The 27,143-nt window shown below is 41.8% G+C and overlaps 2 protein-coding genes across 5 annotated transcripts; both read left to right on the top strand.

Moving 5' to 3' along the window:
- Window positions 1–33: 33 nt before the first annotated feature.
- On the top strand, window positions 34–15,052 carry LOC115143232 (solute carrier family 45 member 3-like). Of its 4 annotated transcripts, none has more exons than XM_029683397.2 (8): window positions 34–154; window positions 10,818–11,509; window positions 11,704–11,945; window positions 12,070–12,182; window positions 12,322–12,806; window positions 12,971–13,236; window positions 13,440–13,667; window positions 13,803–15,052. In XM_029683397.2, the coding sequence occupies exons 2-8, from the start codon at window positions 11,368–11,370 to the stop codon at window positions 13,992–13,994; spliced, it is 1,668 nt and encodes a 555-aa protein (XP_029539257.1). In that variant the 5' UTR covers window positions 34–154; window positions 10,818–11,367; the 3' UTR covers window positions 13,995–15,052. The 4 variants fall into 4 exon arrangements, with proteins under 4 accessions (XP_029539257.1, XP_029539258.1, XP_029539256.1 ...); XM_029683398.2 differs by lacking the exon at window positions 34–154 and adding an exon at window positions 5,830–6,033; XM_029683396.2 differs by lacking the exon at window positions 34–154 and adding an exon at window positions 7,068–8,706.
- Window positions 15,053–15,660: 608 nt separating this feature from the next.
- Window positions 15,661–25,353, top strand: si:ch211-117k10.3 (Krueppel-like factor 15). Its single transcript, XM_029683399.2, has 3 exons — window positions 15,661–15,806; window positions 19,265–20,318; window positions 22,528–25,353. The coding sequence occupies exons 1-3, from the start codon at window positions 15,794–15,796 to the stop codon at window positions 22,694–22,696; spliced, it is 1,236 nt and encodes a 411-aa protein (XP_029539259.1). The 5' UTR covers window positions 15,661–15,793; the 3' UTR covers window positions 22,697–25,353.
- Window positions 25,354–27,143: the final 1,790 nt, after the last annotated feature.

Below are 27,143 nucleotides of genomic sequence, written 5' to 3' on the forward strand. Positions count from 1 at the left end.
TATAGCTACCTAATTTTCTTTGTCCAATCCCACTGCAGTAGAGTCAGGCAGTTACATTTTGATCTGGCTCCGCTACTAAAGAGGGAAGCATCTCCAAGTGCGCGCACAGGCTCCGCAGTATGAAGCCACTGGTTCCACAACTAGGGTTCAACAGGTACAGTAACTTTAAACGCACCTCGCATTTTGTACAGAAGTGATCGAGAAGAGTTTGATGTGGTAAAATATATTTTTTTCTCCAGAGTTGTATACACTGTGCTTTAGTCCGCCTAGAACAGTCTATTGTCATTTTACTTGGTTCTTTAATTAGTTTTGATGTATTGTTTGCGAGCTTGGTTTAATTAGGCTATGTGCGTTTAATGCATTAGCCTTTTTAAAGTCTTGACATCACGATTTGGCCTACCATTTCCGGAATGGGCTCTTAACCTGTCTGTGAACGAGGAACTACAAACACGTGTTTTAAAACAACTTCGTAAGCACAAAAAGTAGGCTACTTTTCAAACATCAATGTGAGAATTGTGCTCATTTTACATGTAATCTACAGAAAGTAGGCTTTGACTACACTAATATCAAAGATATTAAAGACAGTACAGTATGAATATAGGCTAACACTGCTTCTCCAATAGAAATAGCCGAGCAAACTTATAGGCGATGTTATGGCGACGTTGGCTACCCAAACTCATGCGTAGAAACACGTAATTGGGTCTAAAAGCCAATTTATGCTGGATCCTAAAATGCTTGATATGAAGGGTGCGACGCAATTTCAGGGGATCAGAGGCCGCATTGAACTGGGTGCCACATTAAAAGTCACCCTGTAAAACAGAACTTGAGCAAGTCTAAAAGTATTTGATTTTAAATATACTTAAGTATCAAAAGTATAAATAATGTCAAATTCCTTATTAGTCTAATCAGAAGATTTTTAAATTTACGGATGATATTCAAGGGGCACACTCAAACATAATTTACACATGAAGCATTTGTATTTAGGTATGATTAGGTTTGTTCTCTTGATAAGTGCATGAATTTAACCATTTTCCTGTCCTGTTAAGCATTCAAAATATAAAGAGTACTTTTGGGTGTCAGGGAAAATGTATGGAGTAAAAAGTACATTATTTTCTTTAGGAATGTAGTGAAGTAAAAGTAGTCAAATATAAATAGTAAAGTACAGATATCCCAAAAAATGACTTAAGTAGTACTTTAAAGTGCTTTTACTTAAGTACATTACACCACTGGTCTTCAAATCAGAGGCACTCGTTTCATATAAAGTTGTTTTTGACAAAAATGAAAATGTGTCACTTTAACAAGGTTATGGTAATAACATGTTCAACTACTTAAGACATTGGTTCGAATCTAGGTTCTCCCTTTAGATTTTGGAAGAATATTTCACTTCTCTCATTTGGCGTGTTTGAGTGACAATTCGACTGTGGACAGAAGTAGACAAGTAAAGTCAGGGTGGAAGTACATGCACCAACAGCCAATCGGACAACTTCTGCTGTTTCTAGGAAACCTAACTCAAACCAGGTTTCCGTCCAACCTTTTTATGCTAGTAAAGTACATGTTGGATAAAACATGTAATGACAGGCCTGATGGAAAGAATATTTTTTGGTTAACTTTCCAAATGTCAACAAAACTAAATATGCTAGACAAGGTGGGATCTTTTGTGTCGAGGTATGCTAGAAATATCGGTAGAAACTCTGTTATGCGCCAATACTGATATAGTAACCATTATATGGAAGTAAACTTGGAGTCACGTGATGACATGTATGGTCCTCCCATTAAGTCAGGGAGGGAAAGCGTGCAGTTTATTAGCCTACAGATTAAATTGATGAACTTCACAGGGTGGTGATGATGCAAGGTGAGCTTGATGCTGCTTTCCAATAAATATCAAGGGTCTTATTCTGTTGACGTGATAATCGATGCTTTGCTGCCATTTGACAAATAATCTCGCTCTTTTGTCCATAATAATCTCATCATGTAGGCTACATATATATATATATATATTTGCAGCATATGGGATATGCTCTGTTGTTTGCCATTACTTCATGCCCTTGTACCTTCCCCATTATTTTTTGTGATTGTGCAACATTGAATTGTAATGAATGTGATTAAGTCCACAAAGATTCTTACTGTATGGTAAATGTTTGCATGTTAGCATCACTGCAGCCTGCAGTGTATTTCTTAAATTCTCAACCTTTATGTTGCTTTTGTCAGTCAGCATGTAAAAAATAGAATTTGATTCAGTCACATGAAGTACAAAACACTCACTGTACAGAAAAGGATTAGGCTATACATGCACATAAATTACTGGGTAAACACTATGAAAATGATTAGACTACATGTACATCAGTTCACATACTGGGTAAACACTATGAAAATGATTAGACTACATGTACATCAGTTCACATACTGGGTAAACACTATGAGAAGGATTAGACTACATGTACATCAGTTCACATACTGGGTAAACACTATGAGAAGGATTAGACTACATGTACATCAGTTCACATAAATTACTTGGTTAAACACTATGAAAAGGATTAGACTACATGTACATCAGTTCACATACTGGGTAAACACTATGCCAAGCAGATACACTTGGTATTGACCCCACAACTGGTGTCTGGGGTACTTGCTCATAAAGGGCCAGTTTTCCAGACACAGATTAAGCCTCTAAAATTGTAGATATCCCCTACAATAACCCATATATAGCCTACAATATGTATTACATTTTATTCACACTTAATAGACAATCAACAAATTTGAATTTGTTTGGTGACAATAATAATACAGACAAGACAAATTGTAGGCTATAACATGGGACACAACATTACAGTAACGTTGAGATAAATACATGAGCCATGTTGTCACAAGTAGGATATTTCATTTATTTATGTTAGAAATTTGGATCACATGTAAAGATAAAGATGTATTTAAGCTCTAAATATTTATCCACCCAAAACAGTAAACATGCATTGTTAATAACCAACGATAGGTGGCGACATGAACCATTTATGAGCATGTCGTGCCTTTTGCTTCCAAAAAAGAAGGTCATCTCCCACATTTCTTTGGTTCCGACTTCAAGTTAATGTTGGTGAGGAGAAACTACAGAAATTTCCAGTTGGCTGCAGTCGAAAGTTCATGACGTTTGATCACATGGTTGTTGTAAAGGTCATGCAGTCGACATGTAGTCGCAAGTCTGACAATTGTTATACCCATAATGCAACACATTTTGAAAGGTGGTGACCAACGTTGATCAACGTCTTGCCAAAAGTGATCCGCTCTAACGTGGAATAGAATGGCATCAAACACATGGTAACCATGTGTTTAATGTATTTGATACCATTCCACCTATTCTGCTCCAGCCATTACCACGAGCCCTTCCTCCCCAATTAAGGTGCCACCAACCTCCTGTGGTTCTCAGAAGTCTTGCGATGTTGTGCTTCTAGGTTTAGAAACTCTGATAATATACTGCAGTCCAGTCCACTGTTGTTGGCTGTTAAAATGTTCCTTAGTATTGGCAAATATACTGAGATGGGTTAAACTTACTTGCTCAGACTGGCTGGGCCATCCATCATCTCTGCTTTCTTCTTCTTCTTCTTCTTCTTCTATGGTATTATGGCTGTCCGCAAACAAGAGTTAAGAGGTGCATGGCGCCACCTACTGTATGGGTGGTAAACTATAGAAAAAATATCCATTGTTGGAAAAAAGGGGAAAAAACGGCTTCATACAAAAATCGACACATGAGAAAAACAGCCCACTCCTTCAGTCACATTCCAATTCAAGTCACATTCCTACAAAGGCTCAGGGGCCTGTGAGGGCGCAACATCCTTTGACAGGATTTCTTGCAATGCCTCGGCTGTAAAGTCACTGACTCCAAAAAAGGGTTCTGCTGCACTCACAATAATTCTAATTTTCTCAGATTTCTTCTTTGTTTGTGCTGTACTGTTTATGACCATTGCAATAAATGCTACAAAGTCCACCTTTTTCACATGTTAATATATCAGGATCCCTTGATTGCCAAGAAACATTCACTTGTGCAGTCTCAATTACCATTGCGTCTTCAACGCCACTTGCTCCTTCCACTCTTCTCGCCGACTCCAGATAGGAGACATGCTGGAAATCCCTTAGTCTCCTTCACCCTAACAGGGCAATCTGGGGATTCGGGCGCATGTTCGCCACCACAGTTGCAACATATAACCTCAGCTGGCATACCATTTTCTTTCCGTCAGCATACACTTGGTACATGCCCAAATCTTTTGCCTTCATAACACTGGAGGGGCTTGTGCACAAAAGTTCTTACAGGGTACTAAGACTCGTCCTAAAAACAATAATATGGACAAAGGGGTTTACTTACTCCATCCACCTTACAGGTCAGTCGACATGCACTAATCACTTCACCTACTTCCTCAGGTATGTCATCTGCATTCACTTAATTTGCAACCCCAGAGATAATCCCCTTGACAGTCGCCCTGCTTTGGAAATCCATATACAACATTATATAAACAAATAATTCTGTTCCGCGGACAGAATCGGAATACCAGCTGTTGTGACTCTCACCTCACTCAACGCAGCCATGATACTCCTCGTGACTTCAAACAGATCCCCCAAGTAACATTGATCCAAAACCTTCACTCTGACTATAAACAAATCTAGGGATTTCTTAGTTTCCATCACGACTGTAACCCACTCGTTCTCACTCTCATCTTCACCCAACCCGTCATCAGTTTCAAACAGAACATCCGTTTCCCGCCATCTTCCCTGAGTAAAACTCATCTCTGCTTTATCAATAATTGAATCCTCCTGGACTCGGGTAGACGTAACATAGTAAATGTAAATCCGGTACATGCCAATATGATGTTACATTTCGTATGGTATGTATTCATTTGTGGATGTTCATCATCAATTTTGTATCATATGCTACGAATTATAATCCATATGATATGTTAAATTGCAATTCGTACAATGTGTTAATATTTGAAAAATGTATGATATGTTAAAAATTCCAATTTAGATAGGTGGCTAATGTTAGCTAGGCTAGGGGTTAGGTTTAAGGTTAGGGTTAGGTTAAAGGGTTATGGTTAGGGTCAGGGGAAGGGTTAGCTAACATGCTAAGTAGTTGCAAAGTAGCTCAAAAGTAGTAAATAAATGCTAATTAGCTAAAAATGAAAAAGTTGTCCATGATGAGATTCGTTGCTAGAAGTTTGCGTTATACTGCCACAAATCCACACCAACCATTCACCCTGCTTTCGTTTTTGCCTTGTGTAACCTTGTTTCTTATGTCACCATACCAAACATAATGTCATACTAATTTGAGTGTCCCAGATTTAAATTTACTATGTTACATCTAGCCTATGAGAACAGACTAATTTAATGGGATTTGTAGATAGGAAGTGCCAGACCTCTGTCCTTTCTAGTATGGCCAGAAAGTCACAACTCAGAAGATGCACCTTAGACTACAATGGGGGTATCTAAACACTTCACTGCCCACTGGGTACAAACTGATTGAATCAACATTGTTTCAATGTCATTTGTCAACGTATTGTGACATGGAATCTACATGGAATAAAACATTGGATTTCAACAAGTCATTAACTGTTGTTGAGGGTAACATTTCAACAACATGATTAGGTCATCATGGTAACCAAATCTTAACATGGACAAACCTTGTATAACATATGTTTAATTTGTAACTTTTAAAGCAGGGGTGGGGAACTCCAGTCCTCGAGGGCCTGATTGGTGTCACACTTTTTCTCCATCCCTAGCAAACACAGCTGATTAATCAAACTGCATTCTAAACTGAAGTTCATGATTAGTTGATCATTGGAGTCAGGTGTGTTAGCTGGGGCTGAGGCAAAACTGTGACACCATTCAAGACTGGAAATTCCCACCCCCGCTTTAAAGCAACATCAGATTTTCAACGTTATATCCACTATCAGCAATAAAACAATAGGCTGGGCAGATCTCCTCCTGGAGAATTGATCTGTCTACAGCTACCCTTTGGTTTCCCATCCAAGGTGTTAACCAAGTCCAGCCCAGGTATGATATTTGTCACTGACTATTATGTGCTATAGTGAGACAGATTCTTGAGAGATCTCCAATTAAACTAAATCGATTTACTGTTGCTATCAAAGTCATTCCAAAGGGTAGGTTTAACAGAGTACATTTAATGTGACCATACTTTTATCATTCATATATCATCAATTAAGCTATTTCAGCCTAAAGCATTTGCAAAGTCATCAACTGCTATTGTTTCAGTTTAACCTAGAATTCAACTAAAAATAGAAAAAACAGACCTGGGGTTTTAAGCTCTGGTTGATTTAAAATGTAATGATATTTAGTGATTTTTGAATTGTTTGGTTGTCAACGCAACCAAATATCAACATTTTGAAGGAGATGTTTCTTCTGCGTCTGTGCCACTAATTAGTCTGGCTTTAATTTCAGTTTGTCTGCAAATGAATAATTGATATGTTGGAGTCACGTCTCCATCTCAACCACAGTTAAAGAAAAGGACTAAATCAAATCGAGCTTTATTTCAAGTGCATTTAGAGTTTGATTTGTTTTAAGTTAAGATTTTTGGTTGAGATGGCGATGTGAATCCAACATCAATTATTAATTTGTAGACAAACTTGAATTAAAGACATATTAATAAGTGCACAGATGGACCTATCCAAGTTAACTTTTTGATATTTGGTTGCTTTGACAACCAAACACAATTCAATATCACTTTGGAAATACAATAAATACCCTTTTAACATGTCGACAAGTTAACTCAACCAAAAACGCAGTTAAAGAATGTGATTAAGCCAGTGGCTCAGATGGAACTATCCAAGCAGTAGATACATCTCCTTTAAATTTGAAGTTACTGTGGCTATACATTTCTTCTTATAGTAAATATTTTCTTAACTCTATTTCTTGAACTGCATTGTTGGTTAAAGGCTTTTACCGTAAACATTTTACGGTAAGGTCGGCGCTTTGATTTGATAGTATTGTTTACTAGATGTTGTCCAATTAATATGGACTCTTCTGTAACTACTCCCTCTTCTCAAATCAGGGTTGATTGGAAACTTCTTCGTTCCAAGAAATCTTTACTCCATGACGAAGGCCAAGCAGCCGAAATGCTTCAGAGTTTAAAAAAAGATTTGTTTAATTGAACATGCCATACAAAAACGGGCATTTTTATTAATTAAATGAAGAGTGCCTTGGTGCATTCCAGGTCCATTGGTTCTGCTAACAGTGATGACAATCTATTGTATAAATAAAGTATCTGACATTGTATTCCCATTTTAAATATGCTGTGCTTTTAAATGGTTGAAAGCACAGTGATCGACATTTGGGTGACAACTAAACCAAAAATCAGACCTTGTTTTTCTGTTTGGTTGTGCTTTTAGATGGTTGAAGCATAATGATAACACATTGGAAATTCAACTGTCTTTTGAACTGACAAATATGATCCACATTGCAATGATGTAGTGTCCAGGGAGTGGTGGCTGATTGTTCAGAGATGAACATCTCTCGCTTTCATTGTTTTTGGAGGATAAACACAGTCATGAAGGATCCTTTGTTGCTACACTGATAGTTCCGTTAACTGACTGTGTGTGTGACCTCAGGCGCCGTTTTCCCTTAATTCAGCAATTTTAATAACTGCCGCATGAACACTTTGGTGTTGTTCGCCTTCAAAGTGCTTGTTTCAGCATTGAGCACTGTGCTGATTTGCTCTACTACATTACTCATTTCTCTGCTCATGTTAAGCAACACTTGATTCTCCTGACTAGAACATTATTCATGCCCATCTGGAATTTCTGTGCCAGTGAAAAGGTAGCTACGGCTCAGAGCTGGGTTTCTTTGGTAACATGATGACCATGACCATCTCATTTGGATTTATTGAAGCAGTGTCCTCTCACTGTCCTGGTGGTTTAGGTTACCTACCTGTTGTTGTCACGGATACGCTCCCCTGGCAGGTGTGGGTCTGTTGGACCAGGATGTGATTCTCAGCTTTATTGCGGCCTCGGTAAACATCCATGCTGGGTAGTGACTGACTGATAGCTTCTTTACCTCTGCTGGAATATCATTAGATCTTTACACTGAGAGTCAGAGAGAGTGTCTCTATTTTTCAGCAGTGGTCACCAACCCTGGTCCTGGAGAGCTACATGATGTGTAGGCTTTTGTTACAGTACTAGTCAACCAATCATAACCTTGATTTGTTGAGTCAATTATATTGAGCTGGAACAGAAGTCGCCACACCCTAAAGCTCTCCAAGACTAGGGTTAGAAACCATTGTTCTAAGGGGTTTGTTGTCAGGAGTGTGTCCTGAGATGGTTTTCTATAATCAGTTGTGACTATTGTTCTTAGGCCACACCCTTCTGCTGCTATTGGCTGGCAGGGACACTGTTGTAGTTGTTTGCCCTGCTGATGTGACTCCTTTCTCCCGGACGTGATGGGGATGCTGATATTCCAGTTCCCAACCTGAGCCTGGCACTCCCGACAGCTGACAATAGGTTACAGGTGTTACCTCACGACAGGTGCAACACACATCACAACAGGTGTGTTACCTAGGAATATGGTTTATTCCTAGATACGCCTAGCATTGCTTGGCTGATGGGAAATGACACACACACACGACTTACTTCCTCCTGAGAGATGACGGGACATGGGCACATGAGGAGTGGACACAGCTCTACGAGAGACACAGGATTATTTTATGGTTGGACAGTGAGTTTTGAATTTTATTGACTTTATAACATTTCTTTGATGCAAGGAAGAGTGTAATAATTCAAAGTGATGTAGCAGTATATTAGGCCCTACGTAGTATATACTTTCCTGCAGTCAAATGACAAAATCGCACTCTAGTGGCCTCGAGTGGAATGTTATTAATATTTTTCAGAATTAAACCTTTTTTTTATGCCAAAAATCTGGTGTTTCGCTGTCAAATTGTTGTTACATTTCAGTCTTCTGTGATGTATATGAAGTGTAATATTGGGATGCAAACTCAATGTAATGCATCTCAACTCTGTCTGACATGGTACAGGTGTCTTTTTCTAATTCCATAACCATATGTGTGAAGTTTCTACTTTTGATTTAAAGCAGATTTGTGCAATACTATGACGAAACACACTGTGACCCTGATTTAGCCCACTGCAGTATAAGGTTCATGTTCAACATAATTAAATAAGTGTAGGTTTTCAAATGTCCTTCATTGAGGTGAGAGAATTAGAAATGTCAATATGTTTTGTAATAAATAATTGATGTGTAATATAATCCGAGCTCACTGTGAAATCCTCATTTCAAGCTCCCAGCTGCTTTCTGAGAGCTACTGTTCCTGACTCGTCCTCAATCGAACTGTCACTAACATTAAAAAATAACAAACTAGTCATGTGCAAATTCCTCCTCTCGTTTGTCAAGTTGCCTCAACTGTGAAGCCAAGTCTTTAGGAGTCAGTTTCTTCCTGATGCACCTTTTATCTAGGCATTGTACACGTTTTGATACTAGGTATTAAGGTATTGTGTTTGGTTGTGTGTGTGTGCGTGACTGAAAGAATAGGACACACCTCAGTGTACACACTGCAAGTCAGGCTGGGCTGAACTCAACTTGGTGGTGGTGGGGGGGGGCTGGTCTTTTTCCCTTCCAGAGAATCAACCACTACATGCACCACGACAGGGTGTATGTACACAGTGACTCAGTTGATTTCCCTCCTGGGCAGGTACATTCCAGCTCACTTGAAGAGTCTTATTGGAGTTCATCACATCTTAGAATCTTAATCAACTGGAGTTCCATCCTGTTTCCCCTGCAAGTTACAGGAGGCAGCTAACAATAGAACCTTGCCCCCCCCGTGATAAGCTTTACATTTCACCTGTCTAGAGACAATTTGATTTCAGTCTTTGAGGTGTTTCCTGACTGATTCTGCGTTTGATGTTTGTCCCCCATGAGACACTAGATGCAGAAGCCTATTTCAGTTTCTCAAAATCCCCAGAATGAATCAGATGACTCAATCTGTAATTGAATTTGTTGTTTTTTGCCAAAGATGTAAAATTCCATAACTAAAACATCCAACAGGTGTTAAGTGAGGAATTTCTCAAGTTAAAAAAAGTCAAGATGTCTTATATAAAAACAAATTCAGAACTGCTGGGCAGGTCTGTCGCACTGTCTATGTTGTTGGATGGAGAGCAATCACTGCAGCTCTACAGCCCATGTTAGTGGGCAAATGGACATTGTCAAATCAAAACCCAACCTTCATTTATCCGTTATGACGAACAGAGTTTTAGATGAGACTGACTTTTTGACCAAAATGATAATTTGGACACTTTGTAGTAAATTTTCACACTAAATAACTGTTTGACTCATATCGATGCCACGTAGACCTTTTTCAAATGGATTCATTGCTTTTTAAAGGCAGTCGCTAAGCATTGTGACCCATCTCTAAAGCCCACCAATGAGTCCCGAGTCCAGACCCAATATTAGGGCAATTAAATATTGAAAGCTTAAGACTAAGGTTCTACTGTATCTGCAAAAATATGATTTCCTAGATAATTGGCTTAAGTTCTGACCCCTCATTGGTTTGAATGGTGTCAGCAATTTTTGCCTAGTGTTCTTTTGATCCTAACGACATGAATTGGGATATTTGGAGTACTATATAGGTAGAGCTTTGTTCTGTTCAATGTTATGTCAACTCAATTTTGACAAAAATGCAGATAGAACCTAGCTCTCATTACTATAGATGAATTAGGAAGCTTGTTGTGTCCTGTAATGACTAAAGATATGATATAGTATCCATTGTCACGGTGTGCCTCTATTCATGTCGTCCTGTTCTCCCTCACTTCTGTCAGGGTCCATGTTTCCATGTGTGGATTTCTCTGGCGATTGGCAGACTTGAGTAAACTACATCAGGCCTCAACAGGCATGACCACAGGACTGGACTCTCTTACCTCCATTGACCCTGCTGCTCTACCTGCGTAAGAGTGAAATAGATGGAGCAAGAAAGACAACTCTACCTTTACCTCTGTCTGCCAGAAGTCCAATGTGAGCTCGGACAACTGTATACATGGGGAAGCCGTCCGGTCAGCTATATTGTCTGTTTTCCACTATCTTGAGTAGAGACACTGGAACCTCCTCATAGAAGCATGGGACACAAACACCAGCCAGAACCCTGTCACCTTTTCCTCTGCACCACCCACTTGTTTACATGTGCAGGTACCCCAAGGACTTCCCTCTGGAAGAGTCACCTTAGAATACATGCATAGAGAAGAGCATTCTGTCCTGTCCACACAGTCACTATAAGCTCCTGTATCACAGGTGTCTCAGGAACTGTTTGGGAGAGACCAGAGCTTGAGATATAGAGTGGACGTTAAGTATAGGCAGAGGAAGCATCTTTGAGTCATGCAGGGCCGTGTGTGTCAGCTGTTGCTGGTGAATGCTTTAACCTGTGGTCTGGAGGTGTGTATGGCTGCAGGGACCTTCTACATCCCCCCTCTACTGCTGCAGGCCGGCATGGAGGAACGCTACATGACCATGGTGCTGGGTGAGTCAACACTATGACCATGGTGCTGGGTGAGTCAACACTATGACCGTAGTTCTGGATGAGTGACCTGGGTGTAAACACGATGACCGTAGTTCTGGATGAGTGACCTGGGTGTAAACACTATGACCATGGTTGAAATAAGTGATTTGTTCTTGAGCTTGGAAGTAGATCTTCCCTCTCTACCTCTCTCTCAGGAGTCGGGCCGGTTCTGGGTTTGATCTTTGTGCCCATGATCGGTTCGTATAGTGACTCGTGGCGTGGTCGTTTTGGTCGGCGCCGGCCATTCATCTGGCTCCTATGTGTGGGGGTTCTGCTGGGCCTGCAGGTCTTACCCCAGGCTTCTCACCTAGCTGCCCTGCTCTACCCACAGCGCCCCCGATGGCTGGAGGGGATACTGCTGGTGGGGGCAGCCTGTCTGCTGGAGTTCTCAGGACAGGTGGAGCAGAAACTCAATATATTGTTAAATCAATAACATTGATGTAGATGTTTGTCTTTCTTCGAGTGCTCCTTACTGTGTGTGTTTATGGAGTTTATAGCACCTAAATGACTGTTCTCGACAGGCCTGTTTCACACCGCTGGAAGCGCTGATCTCAGACCAGTTCCCTGGAGAGGAGGAGAGCAGAAGAGCCTTTTCTGTCTACTCACTGATGATCAGCCTGGGAGGATGCCTTGGGTAAGGGACCTCTCAAGATCAACCTCAGGAGCTGCCTGGGGCAGGTTACATCTCTCGCTGAGAAAGTGGATAGGACAGAGATCAAGTCATAAAAGAGAACCAGAAAATACACCTCTGTGATCCTTCTGTCTCATCCTAGATACCTACTCCCAGCCCTGGACTGGAGCCATGCCCCCACAGCAGCCTACCTAGGTGGCCAGGAGGCCTTTATCTATGCGTTGATCACACTCATCTTCCTCACCTGCCTCCTCAGCACAGTCTTCATATCAGAGGACAGATGGACCGGAGGAGAGGGAACCAGGAAGGGCGTTAGTGTTAGTTCCACACTGAGCCCTTCCCATTGGTGGAGCCGATACTGTGGACACCCCTTGCTATCGCGGACCCAGTGTGTACGGATGGCTGTGGGGTGGTGTGTGTCGCTGTGTGTGTCAGCACTGCCACGTGTGTATGGTGTGTGTATGAGCTTGCCGGCAGTGATAAGGCGGCTGTTTGTAGCTGAGCTGTTCAGCTGGATGGCTCTGATGAGCTTCATGCTGTTCTATACAGACTTTATGGGAGTGGGGCTGTACCGTGGAGTACCCAACGCTACACCTGGAACACAGGAGAGACTACGATACGACGAAGGTAGGATGGGCAGACATTTACTTGATCCTTATCTTTTCATTTACTGCAAAAAGTTGCTGCGAATTTGACCTCTCCGTTTTTCTTTTCCAATCCTCCTTACCCTGTGACATTTTTATAAGATTTTCAATGTAGCCATAGATCTACTTTCCCCTCGTATCTACCAGGTGTACGCATGGCGAGTGTGGGTCTGTTTCTGCAGTGCCTGATCTCAGTGGTCTGCTCCATCCTGATGGAGCGCTGGATGGTGTTGCTAGGCACCCGGGCTGTTTACGTTAGCAGTGTGATCCTGCTAGCGTTAGCTACAGCTGTGATGAGCTTCTCAAAAAGTGTAGTGATGGTCACTGTCATGGCAGCAGCTACTGGATATACCTTCTGTGTGCTGCAGGTCCTGCCCTACACCCTGCTGTGTCTGTACCACTCAGACAAACGGGTAAGACACACACACATACATTACCACTCTAGCCAGCAGGGGCGCTGTGGGTAGAGCGGGGCAGCTAGGTGAGAGGCCTGGGACAAGACCTGCAGACCCAGCAGAACCCCCACACACAGGAGCCAGATGAATGGCCGGCGCCGACCGAAACGTCACGTTCTGACAGAAGTAATTACAGTAGATAAACCCCATCTCTCTCTCAGGTCTTTTTCTCCAGCTCCAAATCCAGACCTTCTCACCAAGGAGAAAGTGACGACCACACCAACTCAAAGCCGCTCCTTACCCCCGACCATGGCAAGACCCCGCTTCTCACCTCTGCCTCCCCCCATGTGTCTCTGCCCCTGGAGAGAGAGGGAGAGGCCATACCCCTGCCTCAGAGAGGGATGTGTCTGGACATGGCTATCCTGGACAGTGCCTACCTGCTCTCCCAGGTAAGGACAGCTGCTTGTCTCTCTACAAGTTAGACCGGTTGACCTGTACTTGTATGTGTGTCTGTGTTGCTTGGGACAAATATTTGTCTCAACAACTATGGCTAATAATGTACTGTTCTGTTCTCTCCCCTGCAGGTTCTGCCTGCTCTGTGTCTGGGCTCCATAGTGCAGCAATCCCACAGTGTCAGTGCCTATATGGCCTCCGCTTGCTTCCTTAGCCTCCTGTCCCTGCTCTGCTCCACCGGGGTCGTCTTCACACGCAGCGACCTCCACAAGCTCACAGGGTCAAAGGGCGACACTCCAACGCTGAGGGGGCAAAAGGATTAATCCATTGTGGATTCTAGTTGGTATCTGTGTTCTATTGTGGAATTGTAGATTTTTACTGGACTTTGGCAGTCCGTTATAGAATCCTGTAGCATGACAAATATGCCGTATGACTCAAAGGGTTGGGGATTGCAGCTCTGACATCAGCACCTCTGAGACAGACAGGTGCTGTGTTGACACAGGTAGAGGTTAACAACACAATCGAAGAGACCGATCATTCTTTCTGCACATACCTTTTTTCTTCCAGCCACAGAATGACATTGTGTGCAGTTACTTCTGGGCACATTTCATATAGTTTTGTAGATGTATTTCTCTACTGTTGGTTGGTGTCTCATTCCACTATGGCATTTCTTTATCTGGAATTGTAATGAACTTACGAACCTTATAGTTTCTTATGTTGACATAAAGAACTAGGTAGTCATATGAACAGTGCCAATTGTGTTTTGGATAATACATCAAGAGTCTGTCACCTATTCCTTAACCCAACATGTAAATCTTCTGTTTTCAGTATGCTATGATATCATAATTACTCGAAGAGTGATATGGTATGTATTGATAACGTATGCATTGGGAATGTGGTATTTTATTCCTCAGGGAACTCAGTGCAGGTAAATCAGTTTCTGCTGTAGGCTGCTAGCTAAATGCCTTATTTTTAAACCATGTACTTGAATGTCATAATCAATTGTCATCAGGTGGGAAATGTACAGTTATTCCATGTTTTCCTGGCATGGTGTCCTCAGACATGCTTTCGCCTAATGCAAAAATGTGGTAAATATTTTTTACATAATATATTGATTTGTTTTTCACGGTTTAAACTGTTTGTAATTGTATCAAGGGAAAGGATGAGTTATTATACAGGGTAATAGCTCATTTGCCCCAGGGGTGCCGTACTACTATGGCTGACCCTGTAAAACAACATTTTACTGCATGTATCCAGTGTTTTAAAAATAATAATTGAAGGTTAAGTTATTACACAGGATAATAGAAGGTTAATTGTTACACACGATAATAGGTTATATGCAAGCACTCTTTTTTATGAATAAAATATTTTAAACAAAACATTTTATGTAATCTAAATGATATGCCAACCAGTTAAAGGTTGTATTGCCGCACTCTCCTAAACATCAGAATGGAGGTCTCTAGTTTCATGTTCATACATGTGCTCTCCACGGGGCTGAGTGACACCAACATTTGGTTAAGCATGAAGGCTGTCCCTGTTAATACGACTTAAGCAATGCATAGGCTACCGTTGAACAAAAGGGCCATTGTACCATACCTGCAGTGCAAAGCTCTACCTTGTTCAGTTCATGACTGACATAGTTACTGAATGAGCCACGTTGTATATGACATTTCGAAAACACTGGATACATTTGCCACGTACTAGTAAACTTGGAAATGTTCGACTTGTTAACTGAAGGCGACACGTGTATAACGACAAGCAGACCAGTTAACAAGTCGAAAATGTCAGTTTCCTAGTTCCGATTAGCACTTGAATGCGGCACCCTTCAAGTAGGCTACTTGGACAGGAACCTACAATAGTGACAGTTCCCAAAATAATGGCAAAACGCGCCCATCAAGCGGAAACCAATAGAATCCCTTGTTTTAGGGCGAGCCTCCGTACGCTTAGCCAATCAGAACGGCGGAATTGGATCAACGCTTCCTAGTGTACAGCAATGCAGTCATGTAATGGCCACAGAAATAATGCCACCATGGAACTGTGGCAAGGACGGGATTCCTTTCTGCAAAAATAAGACGGCGAAAAACTTTGAGGACGGTCATTTCGAAAGGTTTTAATATAGTTAATGATTATCTACGGTAAGTTCACCCTCACTAGTGATATTTGCTGTTTTCGGTTGACCCTACACTCCGAACTTGTGAATTCCTTGTCTGGCTGTTGTCAGGTCCCTTTTGCCATGTGCCTCACCTGCCCATACGCTGAATTTGTAAATAATACTGTTTGCGGATGTCGAAGATAGGCCTACAATCGATGAACTATTACAGTTTTCACTTCGGTGTAATACGCACTTATTACATTCCTGCTCCATGTTGTTTTGCGCCCGATACACATATGCGCGTCATGTGGCCAATGTTCAGGGTTGCCAGGTCCAGCTTAAATGTTGAGCCAATTATTGCTCAAAACCCACCCACAAGGCCTGAACTTGGCCAACATTTTTTTTTTCGCAGCAAGTGAAGAGTTGACACATTTATTCAATAGGTGTCTCCATAATGACAATCTAAATACAGCTGGTAAAATTGCTTTACCTTGTTCTCTACATTTATCCCTTTGTTAATGGTTTATCACACCAAATGATTTAATTTGAACTATAAATCGAAAAGCCTAAAGTTAACATTTTGGCTTCCTTTATTTAATTAAAGTAAGTTCATGTGTGGCTGCAGTCTGATGTCCTAGTCATCCACCCCTCTGGAGCAACATGGAAAGTGAAATGGAGAGAAGCCATCCATCATGAGTCCAGTAGATCAACAGAGTTTATTGTACTATTAATCAATCACTGCTATTATAATTTGATAGTTAGTAATGGAGTTAATCTGTGCCGCTCTCTCTCCTCTGACTTCAACTTTCTGACCAATGTTAGCTTGCTACATACAGGGCTCAATCGTTTTTTCATCACTGTCCCAAAAGTGCAATTTTAAACTGTCCCAAATTAAATTGGGTCTACTCATAGGACATAGGTCATTCATAGATTTAAAAGGCTAATAACAGTACCCTACTACCGAAATAGATAAATGGGGCTGTCAAAAGAATCCTCTAAAAAAGACATTGGAATAATATTTAAATCTATTTAGCATAAATGTACAAAAAGAATTAGGCTACATGGAAATGTAGACTAGGTAATATGCATATTGGTTACAGCCTCTCGTCCACACCGATACCAAAGCCACATCCAAAGATACTTTTAATTACTTAAATATAGGCTAAACGCCAGTCATGTTTGACAATGTTAAAGTATTGTAATTTGCCTAGTTAAATAAAAGGTTAAATAAAATACAAATAATTTAATTTTATTTTTTTTAAATAAGGCACGTTGAGAACAAGGGACCTGGCCAAGGAATATGGCCACATATAAAACAAACATACAGTCAATAATACAGTAAAAAAAACAAGCGCTGTGCAAATTTATGCAAGCCATGGTGGCAAAGTAAATACAATATAGCAAGTAAAACACTGGAATGGAGTGCCTGCAAAGGAGCAAAATAAATAAATTAATTAAACACAGAATATGGCCAATATACCAGCCGTGGTATATTGTCCATATACCACAAACCCCCCAGGTGCCTTAATGCTATTATTATAAACTGGTTACCAATGTAATTAGAGCAGTAAAAATAAATGTCGTCATACCCATGGTATACGGTCTGATATACCACGGCTGTCAGCCAATCAGCATTCAGGGTTGGAATCACACGGTTTATAATTAACATTAACATCTAAAGGTTTGATTCTGTTGACATACTCCAAGCACGGTTCATTCAGATGAAATGGTCACAACAGCAGAGAGAAAGGCCAGTTCCTGTTGCGCACCGCACACATCACCCACTTTGAAATCTGAGTGGAGGCAGTCAGCATTTTGAAACTAATAAGCTATAACATTTAACATTTTATTCATGAGGCATGTCTTACCTGGTTTCAAAGTAGCTTAGCCAAAATCAGACCATATGTTGAGGGAATGATTAAAAAATAAATAAATCCTTATGCCGTTGAAACCAACATTTTCTATTTTTCTATTGATTTTCAAATCAACTTTTTCATTGTCCAGCAGGCAAAGACTCAAACTTAGCCATATTAGCAACCCATGCTAGTTGTTGCATCTTTAGATCTCCCCTCTTTCAAAATGATATTTTCATTTCTGTCACATGAAACCCCTCGCATGTGTGGTGTGCTTTTTAGAAAGGTGCGTTCCCGCTAATTGCATATTGGAACATTCGCGTGTAGGGTACTGCTGTGTGCACATTGCTGCACTAATGTGAAGAAATAGTTCATTATTTTAAGCTAAATGTTCTGATCTGTTGCATTAGCCTCATTGCTTAACTTGTTTTTTTATGTACAGTAGTTGTATGATTTAGAATCTATCGGCCTAGAACTGTCCTAGAGTCTGTTTAAATCATCCCAGACATTTTTATTTATCGTCCCGGGACGACGGGGGGCCCTTAATTTTGAGCCCTGGCTACATAGTTTACCCAGAGAGAAAGCACATAGTTCGATCCTCTTGCTGAAACTGTTGAATGATTATTTCTCAGTTTCTCTCCCTTGCAGTGTTGGCTCTAGTAATGATTGGTAGGACTAGGGGTGGTCAGGATACAGCGAACGAGGCAAACAAGAATGATGAGGGAGAAGTAAGTAGCTAGCTAGTGCTAGTTTATTAGTTTGTTCTCACATCGCGTGTCATGACTTCCTTCTGCAGCGCTCTGTCAACACCAATGACTGTACTCAACACACACACACCCCTCCGGCGCTCCCTCCCCACCACTCATTGGCAGTGTTCGAGAACATCAAAACGACTGCAGGTGACTGCCAACTGACTGATAACCCTGCATCATGAATAACAACTCATTATTATTTGTAGATCGGTCAGTCACAGTTTACCCATGATATTGTGGTTATGATCCCCTCGAACACGGCCACTGACTTACTCACTCAGCAACAGCCTGCATCACTCCCTGATTATCAGTAGTAGTAGGTCACAGTGAAATGTAATACAAATAAAAGAGAAATGCCATTTTCACCCACGATATGGTTTTCAAAGGAAAACCGCCGATATGGTTTTCAATGGAAAACCGCCCACATGGCAACCCTGCTACTGTTTACACTGGGCACATTATTATGCACAATGTATCCATTTAATTTTCCAAAGTTTTGCTACATTGGTATGAATGACATTAAAAAGCACTAACATGTTCATTATTTTGAATTTGGTGATAAGATTTGCTCTGTTTCAGTACATGCGTGTAGGCCTTGATCCCATTGGATTGGATGTTTTGCCTAGTCATTTGTAGATTGTCAGGTTTCAGTTATTATTACCAGGTTGCGAAATGGTAATAACTAAAGAGATCTTGCTAATGAAACGCATTCAATTGAATGAGTTTGACTTTCTTACGAGAATGAATGCTTTCAACTACCCTTTCTATACCTCCCCATGATATTTATTTTGCCCTATAATTAGGTACTTAATTAAATCGGTGTTAAATATCATATTCTTATTCATGATTCAGCATTTCCGTTTTTAACTGCGGTATCCCCAACGTTTTCTATGCAGGTGTAGTGAGAAGCGTGGTTCTCCTGTGTATCTGGACTGTATCAATGGTGTCGTTAAGCAACAGAGCGCTGGTCTCTGATAATGACCTCTTTAGGGAAGGTGTTAGCCTGGTCTCCCTGGGGCTTGTAGAGGGAGAGGGCAGTGAGGGGGGGGGCTTTACTTCCTGTTACAGTCCCGAGGCCGGGGACATGGGGGCTCGACTCAGCTTCAGCCCTGGAGAGGAGGAGGATGACGAAGAGGAAGGGGGCCTGCTCCGACTCTATCTGACCCCCACAGAGGGTCTGCCTGACTTCAGCCCCCACCTGCCCTCACCCTTCTCTCCCACCATGGAGGACATCGAGGAGTTCCTCAGGGAGAAGATGGAGCTGGTGAGAGAGGGGGTTCTCTTCTCTAGTGAACCCATAGAGGAGCCAGCTCCCTCCCCTTCCAGCTCCATGGAACAACCCCTCTCCTCAGGGGGACACAGTGAGCCAGGGACCAGCAATGCTCTGTCACCCCCCACCCCACAAACCCCCAATTGCCCTCACACCCGAAGCCCATCCCCCCTCACCCCCTCAGTGTTCCTGGGAGCACCCCTGGTTTTCCAGGTCCAGTCCTTGCCTCTGGCCCAGCCTCACCCCCAGACAAGCTCTCCTCCTGGTGCATCCAGTGGGCTGAGATTGGCCCACCTGGTTCTGGGACTCCACGGAGGGCAGAATGTTACCCTGCTGGCCTCACAGGTGCCCTCCACCTCAGCCACCCTTCTCGACATAGCCAGCACGGACGCTCCAGACCAGAAGTACGTGAAGATTGCCCCTCTACCGATCACTGTGAGGATTGCCAGGGGGCTTGTTGGGGCAACAGTCATTGGGGGTCACAGTGGAGGGATTGTGGTCAAATCTGTGGCCCCCCCTAGGGTCAACAGACCCCCTCCTAAAGAGACGCTGAGGGTACACAAATGTTCTCACCCGGGCTGTGAGAAGATGTACACCAAGAGCAGCCATCTGAAGGCCCACTTCCGCAGACACACCGGAGAAAAGCCATACACCTGCAGCTGGCCTGACTGTGTCTGGAGGTGGGTTAAATCATAACAATGCTAGTCAACATGCAGAGAAAACACAGGAACCTTGGGTTTGTTAAATGTTATTACCATATAGGCTGGCCATTACCATGTGATAGGATACTAAAACGGAGGGAGAAGAAAGAAAAGCCTGTAATGACTGGTTTAAAATGAAGTGCTTATGATGATGACAGTGACAAACAGATGCTCTAATCACGGTTGTTATTTTTGTTGGGATATTGAAATACAGTATTTCACTGTAATTATTTTATAAAGCTGAGCATAAAGAAAATGTTGTTCTGTCTCTGCAGAGGTAGGGAGTAGAGCTGGTATGAAATGGTAACCATATAGAAGCTCAGCAAATATTAGATATTACAACACACTCACTGTTGCTAACAGTTACAGTGAGCTCTGTAAGGAAATGATTGGGCTTAGGGTTATTAAGGTAGTTAGAATATGTGAAAGGATATGCTTATAATGTTTGTACAGCGCCTTCAGAAGTATCACAACCCTTGACTTTTTTCCACATTGTGTTGTGTTACAGCACAAATTTAAAATGGATACAATTGAGATTCCTTTTTTTCTGGCCTACACATAATGCCCCATATCAAAGTGGAGTGATGTTTTTAGATTTTTTTACAAATTAATTCAAAATGAAAAGCTTGAGTCAATAAGTATTCAACCCCTTTGTTATGGCAAGCCTAACATTTGCATAATAAGTTGCATGGATTCACTCTGTGTGCAATAATAGTGTTTAATATCATTTCTGGATGACTACCTCATCTCTGTACCCCACACAGGTCCCTCAGTCGTGCAGTGAATTTCAAACAGATTCAATCACAAAGACCAGGGAGTTTTACCAATGCCTCGCAAAGAAGGGTACATATTGGTAGATGGGTGTAAAAAATATATATATAAAAAAAAACAGGCATTGAATATCCCTTTGAGTATGGTGAAGTTATTAATTACACTTTGGGTGGTGTATCAATACATCCAGTCACTACAAAGATACAGTTGTCCTTCCTAATTCAGTTGCTGGAGTGGAAGGAAACAGCTCAGGGATTTCACCATGAGGCCAATGGTGACTGAAATAGTTTGAGTTTAATGGCTGTGATAGAAAACTGAGGATGGATTAGCAACGTAGTTACTCCACAACACTAACCTAAATGACAGAGTGAAATTAAGTCAGCCTGTACATAATACAAATATTCCAAAACATTCATCCTGTTTGCAACAAGGCACTAAAGTAATACGGCATAAACAAGGGGCAAATCAATTAACTTTGTCCTGAATACAAAGTGTTATGTTTGAGATAAATCTAACACAACACATCACTGAGTGCCACTCTTCATATTTTTGAAGCATGGTGGTGGCTGCATCATGTTATGGGTATGCTTCTAATCAACAAGGACTGGGTAGTTTTTCAGGATAAAAAAATGGACGTAATGGAGGTAAGCACAGGCAAAATCCTAGAGGAAAACCTGCTTCAGTCTACTTTCCACCTGACACTGGGAGACTAATTCACCTTTAAGCAAGACAATCACAGAAAACACAACGCCAAATCTACACTGGAGTTGCTTACCAAGAAGACAGTGAATGTTCCTGAGTGGCAGAGTTACAGTTTTGACTTAAATCTACTTGAAAATCTAAGGCAAGAACTGAAAATAGTTATCTAGCAATGATCAACAACCAATTTGAAAGCTTGAAGAATTTTGAAAAGAATAATGGGCAAATGTTAAACAATCCTGGTGTGGAAAGCTCGTAGAGACTTACCCAGAAAGATTCATAGCTGTAATCCCTGCCAAAGGTGCTTCTACAAATTAGTGACTCAACGGTGTGAATACTTATGCAAATTAGATTTCTGTATTTCATCTTCAATAAATGTGCACAAATTTCTACTTTGTCATTATGGGTTATTGTGTGTAGATGGGTGAGAATAAAACATATTTGATCCATTTTGAATTCAGGCTGTAACACAACAAAATGTGGAATAAGTCAAGGGGTATGAATACTCTGACGGCACTGTATATTGTAAATACTGTTTGACCCACCATTTAGTGTTCCTATTTCCCTCAGAGCTGGGTCTGAGCTCTAATTTGGGGGCAATCAAACAGTGGGAATAACAGGCCTCCTGACACACTTAGCTGGAACCAACTGAACTAAGTATTTAGCGTAGAAACAATTACAATTCTGAGAAATCATTAAAGCACCTCTATCTCTGTAGGTTCTCTCGTTCTGATGAGCTGTCTCGTCACCGGCGCTCCCACTCCGGGGTCAAGCCCTACGAGTGCTCTCTGTGTGAGAAGAAGTTTGCCCGCAGTGACCACCTCTCCAAACACACCAAGGTGCACCGCAGCCCCCGGCCTGGCAGAATCGTCAGAACTACCGTCTGACCCAGCCAGCATCTCGACACAGCAAACCCAGCTCAGCCCAGTCGTGATCCTGATGCCACCCTTAACCCCGTTGCAGCACTTGACCTAGACGGCAGAATTATTAGTACCTGCCTCTAGAATTCAGAGCAGCCTGGTCCCACACCTACACCCTGGCTGTGCCTGCCCAACCCTGCCCAGTCCAACCTCAACCCGACCACAGGCGAACAGACTAATCAGACTCATCCACCCAGACCTTCCCCAGGAAGGCCCCGTTAGGGAGTCTGAGTCCTCATCAGGACACTGGTGCTACAGGAGCAGACCTGGGCCAGAACTTAGAGTAGGGTTCTGAATCTGATTCAGACCCTGCTGAGCTCTGCCCTCTTTACCCTCTCCTCTCCTCCCTCCTGCAGCAGAGCAGATGAGGGCTTGTCCTGGTGCTAGACAGTGAACTAACAGGTAACGGCCATCTCAAGGATGTGATTGTTCAGCTTAAAGCGGATTTCAGGCCTTTAGGTTAAATCAAATCCCCCTGCCACACACACATACCTCGCTACCCTTAGCAGATGACAAGTGTGACAGGCAGCTGCACAAGGTCTAACTCTCAGAAGATAATGTTGTATATGTCATTAGATTGTGTTTAAAAGACTACACTGTCACACATTCTATTCTACATATTATATTGCTCTGTGAATCTGCTTCAGGAGTTAGCCCCTCAAGACAGTTTGAGGTAAATGCACTGGCCCAGCTCATTCTAGCTCATAATGTGCTATTAGCCCAGTTGAAATTTGAAAGTACTGTGTTGATATTTGAGCTGCCAGATTCTCTCAGAGAACAGGTTTGAGTCTAAATCTCTTACATATCCCCTCCTGCTCCCCATAGTGCCAACCCTCTGGCCCAATCACATCCCCCCCTGACTCTAACGGCCAATTCAGTACTGTTATCACCGCTTCCCTGACCTCGTGCCTCTTCCCACTCCCTAAAAGACCTCAGGGCTGCAGACTAGTGTCTGCTAGTTTTCACCATGGTGCTTTACTGGTCCATTATGTAATAACTGGTTAGTTAAGAGTCCACTCACAGCCACCTGGTTTGCGTCAGATGCTGATTGAAGGCAAGTAACGGAGTGAAAACCAGCAGACACCGCAGCCCACCTGGTCCACACTCTTAAACCTATAAGCTCTTTTACTTTCTTTATATGTCTTTGAAATCAATGTTAAACTGACAAAAGAGACTCGGCGAAAGCTACTTATGTGTATACTGTATGTTTTATACATGGGCTTTTCAATGCAAAGCAATCCGATATGAAGAAGTGCTTAGTCATTTACAGTAGTAAAGGTTAGTAGGTTAGGCCAGCAAGCAAAGCTAGTCATTTATAGTGTACAGTACTGTACCTGAAAAGGGCAGCTGATCGTTGTCCAATCTGTGTCTGTAAAATATAACATTTACATGTACAGAACATATAGAAGCTCCTTTCCAGAAAAACCCTTAGTCAGTACATTAAGCTATCCAGTGGTGTCTGTGCTTGGTGAAACTGTGGAATGTTATTGAGGGGTCATCTGATCAGCCAGACGGGAGTTAATTATGAGACTCACTCTTCCATTAATGAGTTAACCAATCACACCTCATCAATATTAGCCCTCTGTTTTCAAGTGCACTTATGTTATCAGGTCCAGCAGGAGAGGGTTAAGCATGGAGAAAAGTTATAGGTAGCCCAACGGCTAAGGAATTGGACCTGTTGCTGAAAGGTGTCTGGTTCAAATCCTGTGGCGGGCACTGGAAAAATAGGTGTGAATTGATCTGGTAACTGAAGGGCTGCTGGATTCACATCCTAAAGATGTTCTTCTACTGTTGGGCCCTTAACCCCACAGCATGCTTTCCATCCAGGGGCCCTGCACTGCAGCTTGACCCTGTGCTTGTCTCAACTGTGTGTGATGTGTGCTGTAAGACATGGACAATAAAGTTGTTTTCTAAATGCTATGCCAAGGACTGGAGGGCTCTGCTACCAGTATGTAAGCTGTGTCTCTGGATTTGAGTGTAAAATGTGCTTTTTCAACAGGCTACTGCACTTAGGAAACCATATAGAGAAAACAATTGACTTTTCAGTGTAGCAGTTTTGGCCCATATTCCTTCAGAGAAACCAGAGTGGGTACATGCGCTTTAAACCCACTTATATTGTACTCAAATTTCCAGTCCATCACTCACATTTGCCATCCATCCCAGTGATTCAGAATTTATGATGAGCCAACCTTTAAAAAAAACAAAACACATTTACCCATTTGGATGGGTAAACTCAGAATGGACCACCACATCATCAATATCACTGGCAATCATCATCATTAAATGGCATCTTGCCATTACAGAAACAGTTTGTTGTTTTTTAACATTGTTTGTGTATTTCTTTCTTTGGACATGACTCGTTTGATTAGATCACGACCACATCAACCCACCTAGACCTACGTCTGACCCAGCTCTGTGTCCATGGCTGATCGGGTCCCTCTGATTCAGTCCTATTGTAAATATTCCCCTTTCTGCCTTACTTTCAACCATAGGTCGCTCTCTCCCAGTAACTCTATCTAACTACTGTAATAATTCAGTTCTGCTGAAATACACGTTAAAAAAAGAATTGAATACCAGAAATGCTATTTTCCTATGAATGAGAATAAAGGATAAGAAAATGTAAACATGATCCTTGTCATTATTTGAGTCATGGCTTTTTGTTGTTGTTGTGTATTTCAAGAAACAAAATTATCCATGCTTTCATTGGGAAGTCATTAAGTCCATCTATTCTTTCATTGGAGTGACATTCAAAGATTGTAAAACTATCGCTTTGTCTCTGCCCCAAATAAAGGTGTTGATTGTGGCACAGTGGGAGGCTGTTCCTACAAGTCTCTGCCTCGGAAGAGAATGCCGTAGGCTTCAGTACTCTGAACCCTGGCATATTTCTAACATTGATTCCGCTGTTACAGAGTGAAGAAATTTGGGTTTACAATGCTAGAGAGAGAGAGACATTCTCTCAGTGTGCTTCAGAAACCAGCCTGCCTGTAAGACTGGAATGTCTGGCACTGTGTGGAGCTGAGTCGCTCTGGGAGTGAAGGTGTGTCTGGAAGAAGGTTCGACTGCATTTCATCAAAAAAAAATTGCATCCCCTCCCCTCTGCCCTTGTTCACTTGACTCTCCCGTTCACAAACCTGAGACGACTGGGTAGGTGTAAGCCTCCGTCACTCACCCTAGTTCCCGGTGTGTTGTTCTCATCTATCCAGATCTGTGAAATGAAGTCAACGAGAGCAGAGGGAAGGAGACATCTTTTTGGAATGAAGTGCAGTCCTCAGATCGCTAGAAGAATTGTGAGGCTGCAAATAAGCATCCATATTGCCCAGGGGTTACTGTCATTCTAGAATAAACATACATCATTCTTGGCCCTATAGCTGTGGATGCATTCCAATGAGAGCCACAGGTGACATCACGCTTCACAGGTTAGTGGTTGAGGTTTAGATTGGGGAGGGAGGGTATCCCAACTGATCCTAAATCTGTGCCGACGGGCTACTTCTACTATGTGCAGGTACTAGGCTCATCTCAGTAAAAAATACATTACAGTCCATCTCCTTAAACCCTCACAGAATTTGAAAAGGTGAATAATTTGTCCACAATTTCTATATACCCCAACAGTGATTAAATGGTTTGACAAATCTTTAACATTTGTTTCCTGTGTTTTCTGTCCAGCGCTTGAACCAGTGTGATGTTAGTAGCATACATTTTCTCTTTAATTGAAAACCTCAGTGTACTTTGCAGACCCACATTAAAAAATACACTAGTCTACTATGGTCTAAATACTGTAGTATTACTATATTTATACTGTATACTATAGTATTCACTGTAGTGTTTTTGCGGACATGACTGTAGATTACTATATTATTCATCAGGGGTTGTAATTATTTTCCTATCGTTTCATTATGAACAGAATATATATATTTTTTTGTTCCGTTCCACTGTTCCACCAGCAAAATAAAATTCTGAACTGGTGGAAACCTAAATAAATTACACGTTTATATAGATCGTTTCTGTTCCTATTTAAACCTCTGAAATATACATTTAGCACAACGTTAAATTACTTCACCAATCAGTGTAGATAGCGCAGCTTGCTATGCAGCGGGCAAGCGATTTAATCTGTATAGTGAAGTCGTTAAAGAGTAAATTGCATTTTGCGGTAACAGCATGGTATACTCATAAGGAAAGGCTGCCAGTCAGTGTAGGTTGTGCAATGCAACTGACATTTTGTGGGTGAGGAGAGAGCAAGAGAGGAAGGAAGGAGGAAGCTTGCCTTGAAGCGCTGGGCATCTTGTTATGACATGAATTATCTGAATTAGGCGCACAGAAATATACTACGGAGGAGCGGCTTCTATGGAGGAACTTTGAATATCCAAATTGGTTTAACATTGGACCAGGGCAAACGTTCGTTAGTTAGCTGGCTAGC

This window comes from Oncorhynchus nerka, linkage group LG15 (genome assembly GCF_034236695.1).
Source record: "Oncorhynchus nerka isolate Pitt River linkage group LG15, Oner_Uvic_2.0, whole genome shotgun sequence".
Taxonomy (NCBI): Eukaryota; Metazoa; Chordata; class Actinopteri; order Salmoniformes; family Salmonidae; genus Oncorhynchus; species Oncorhynchus nerka.

Bases quoted from the DNA above. Each gene is read 5' to 3' on its own strand.
- LOC115143232 (XM_029683397.2), top strand. From the start codon at position 11,368: ATGCAGGGCCGTGTGTGTCAGCTGTTGCTGGTGAATGCTTTAACCTGT. The intron at 12,183-12,321 runs GTAAGGGACCTC...GTCTCATCCTAG, and splicing joins AGCCTGGGAGGATGCCTTGG to ATACCTACTCCCAGCCCTGG. The intron at 12,807-12,970 runs GTAGGATGGGCA...CGTATCTACCAG, and splicing joins GAGACTACGATACGACGAAG to GTGTACGCATGGCGAGTGTG.
- si:ch211-117k10.3 (XM_029683399.2), top strand. The intron at 20,319-22,527 runs GTGGGTTAAATC...CTATCTCTGTAG, and splicing joins TGGCCTGACTGTGTCTGGAG to GTTCTCTCGTTCTGATGAGC.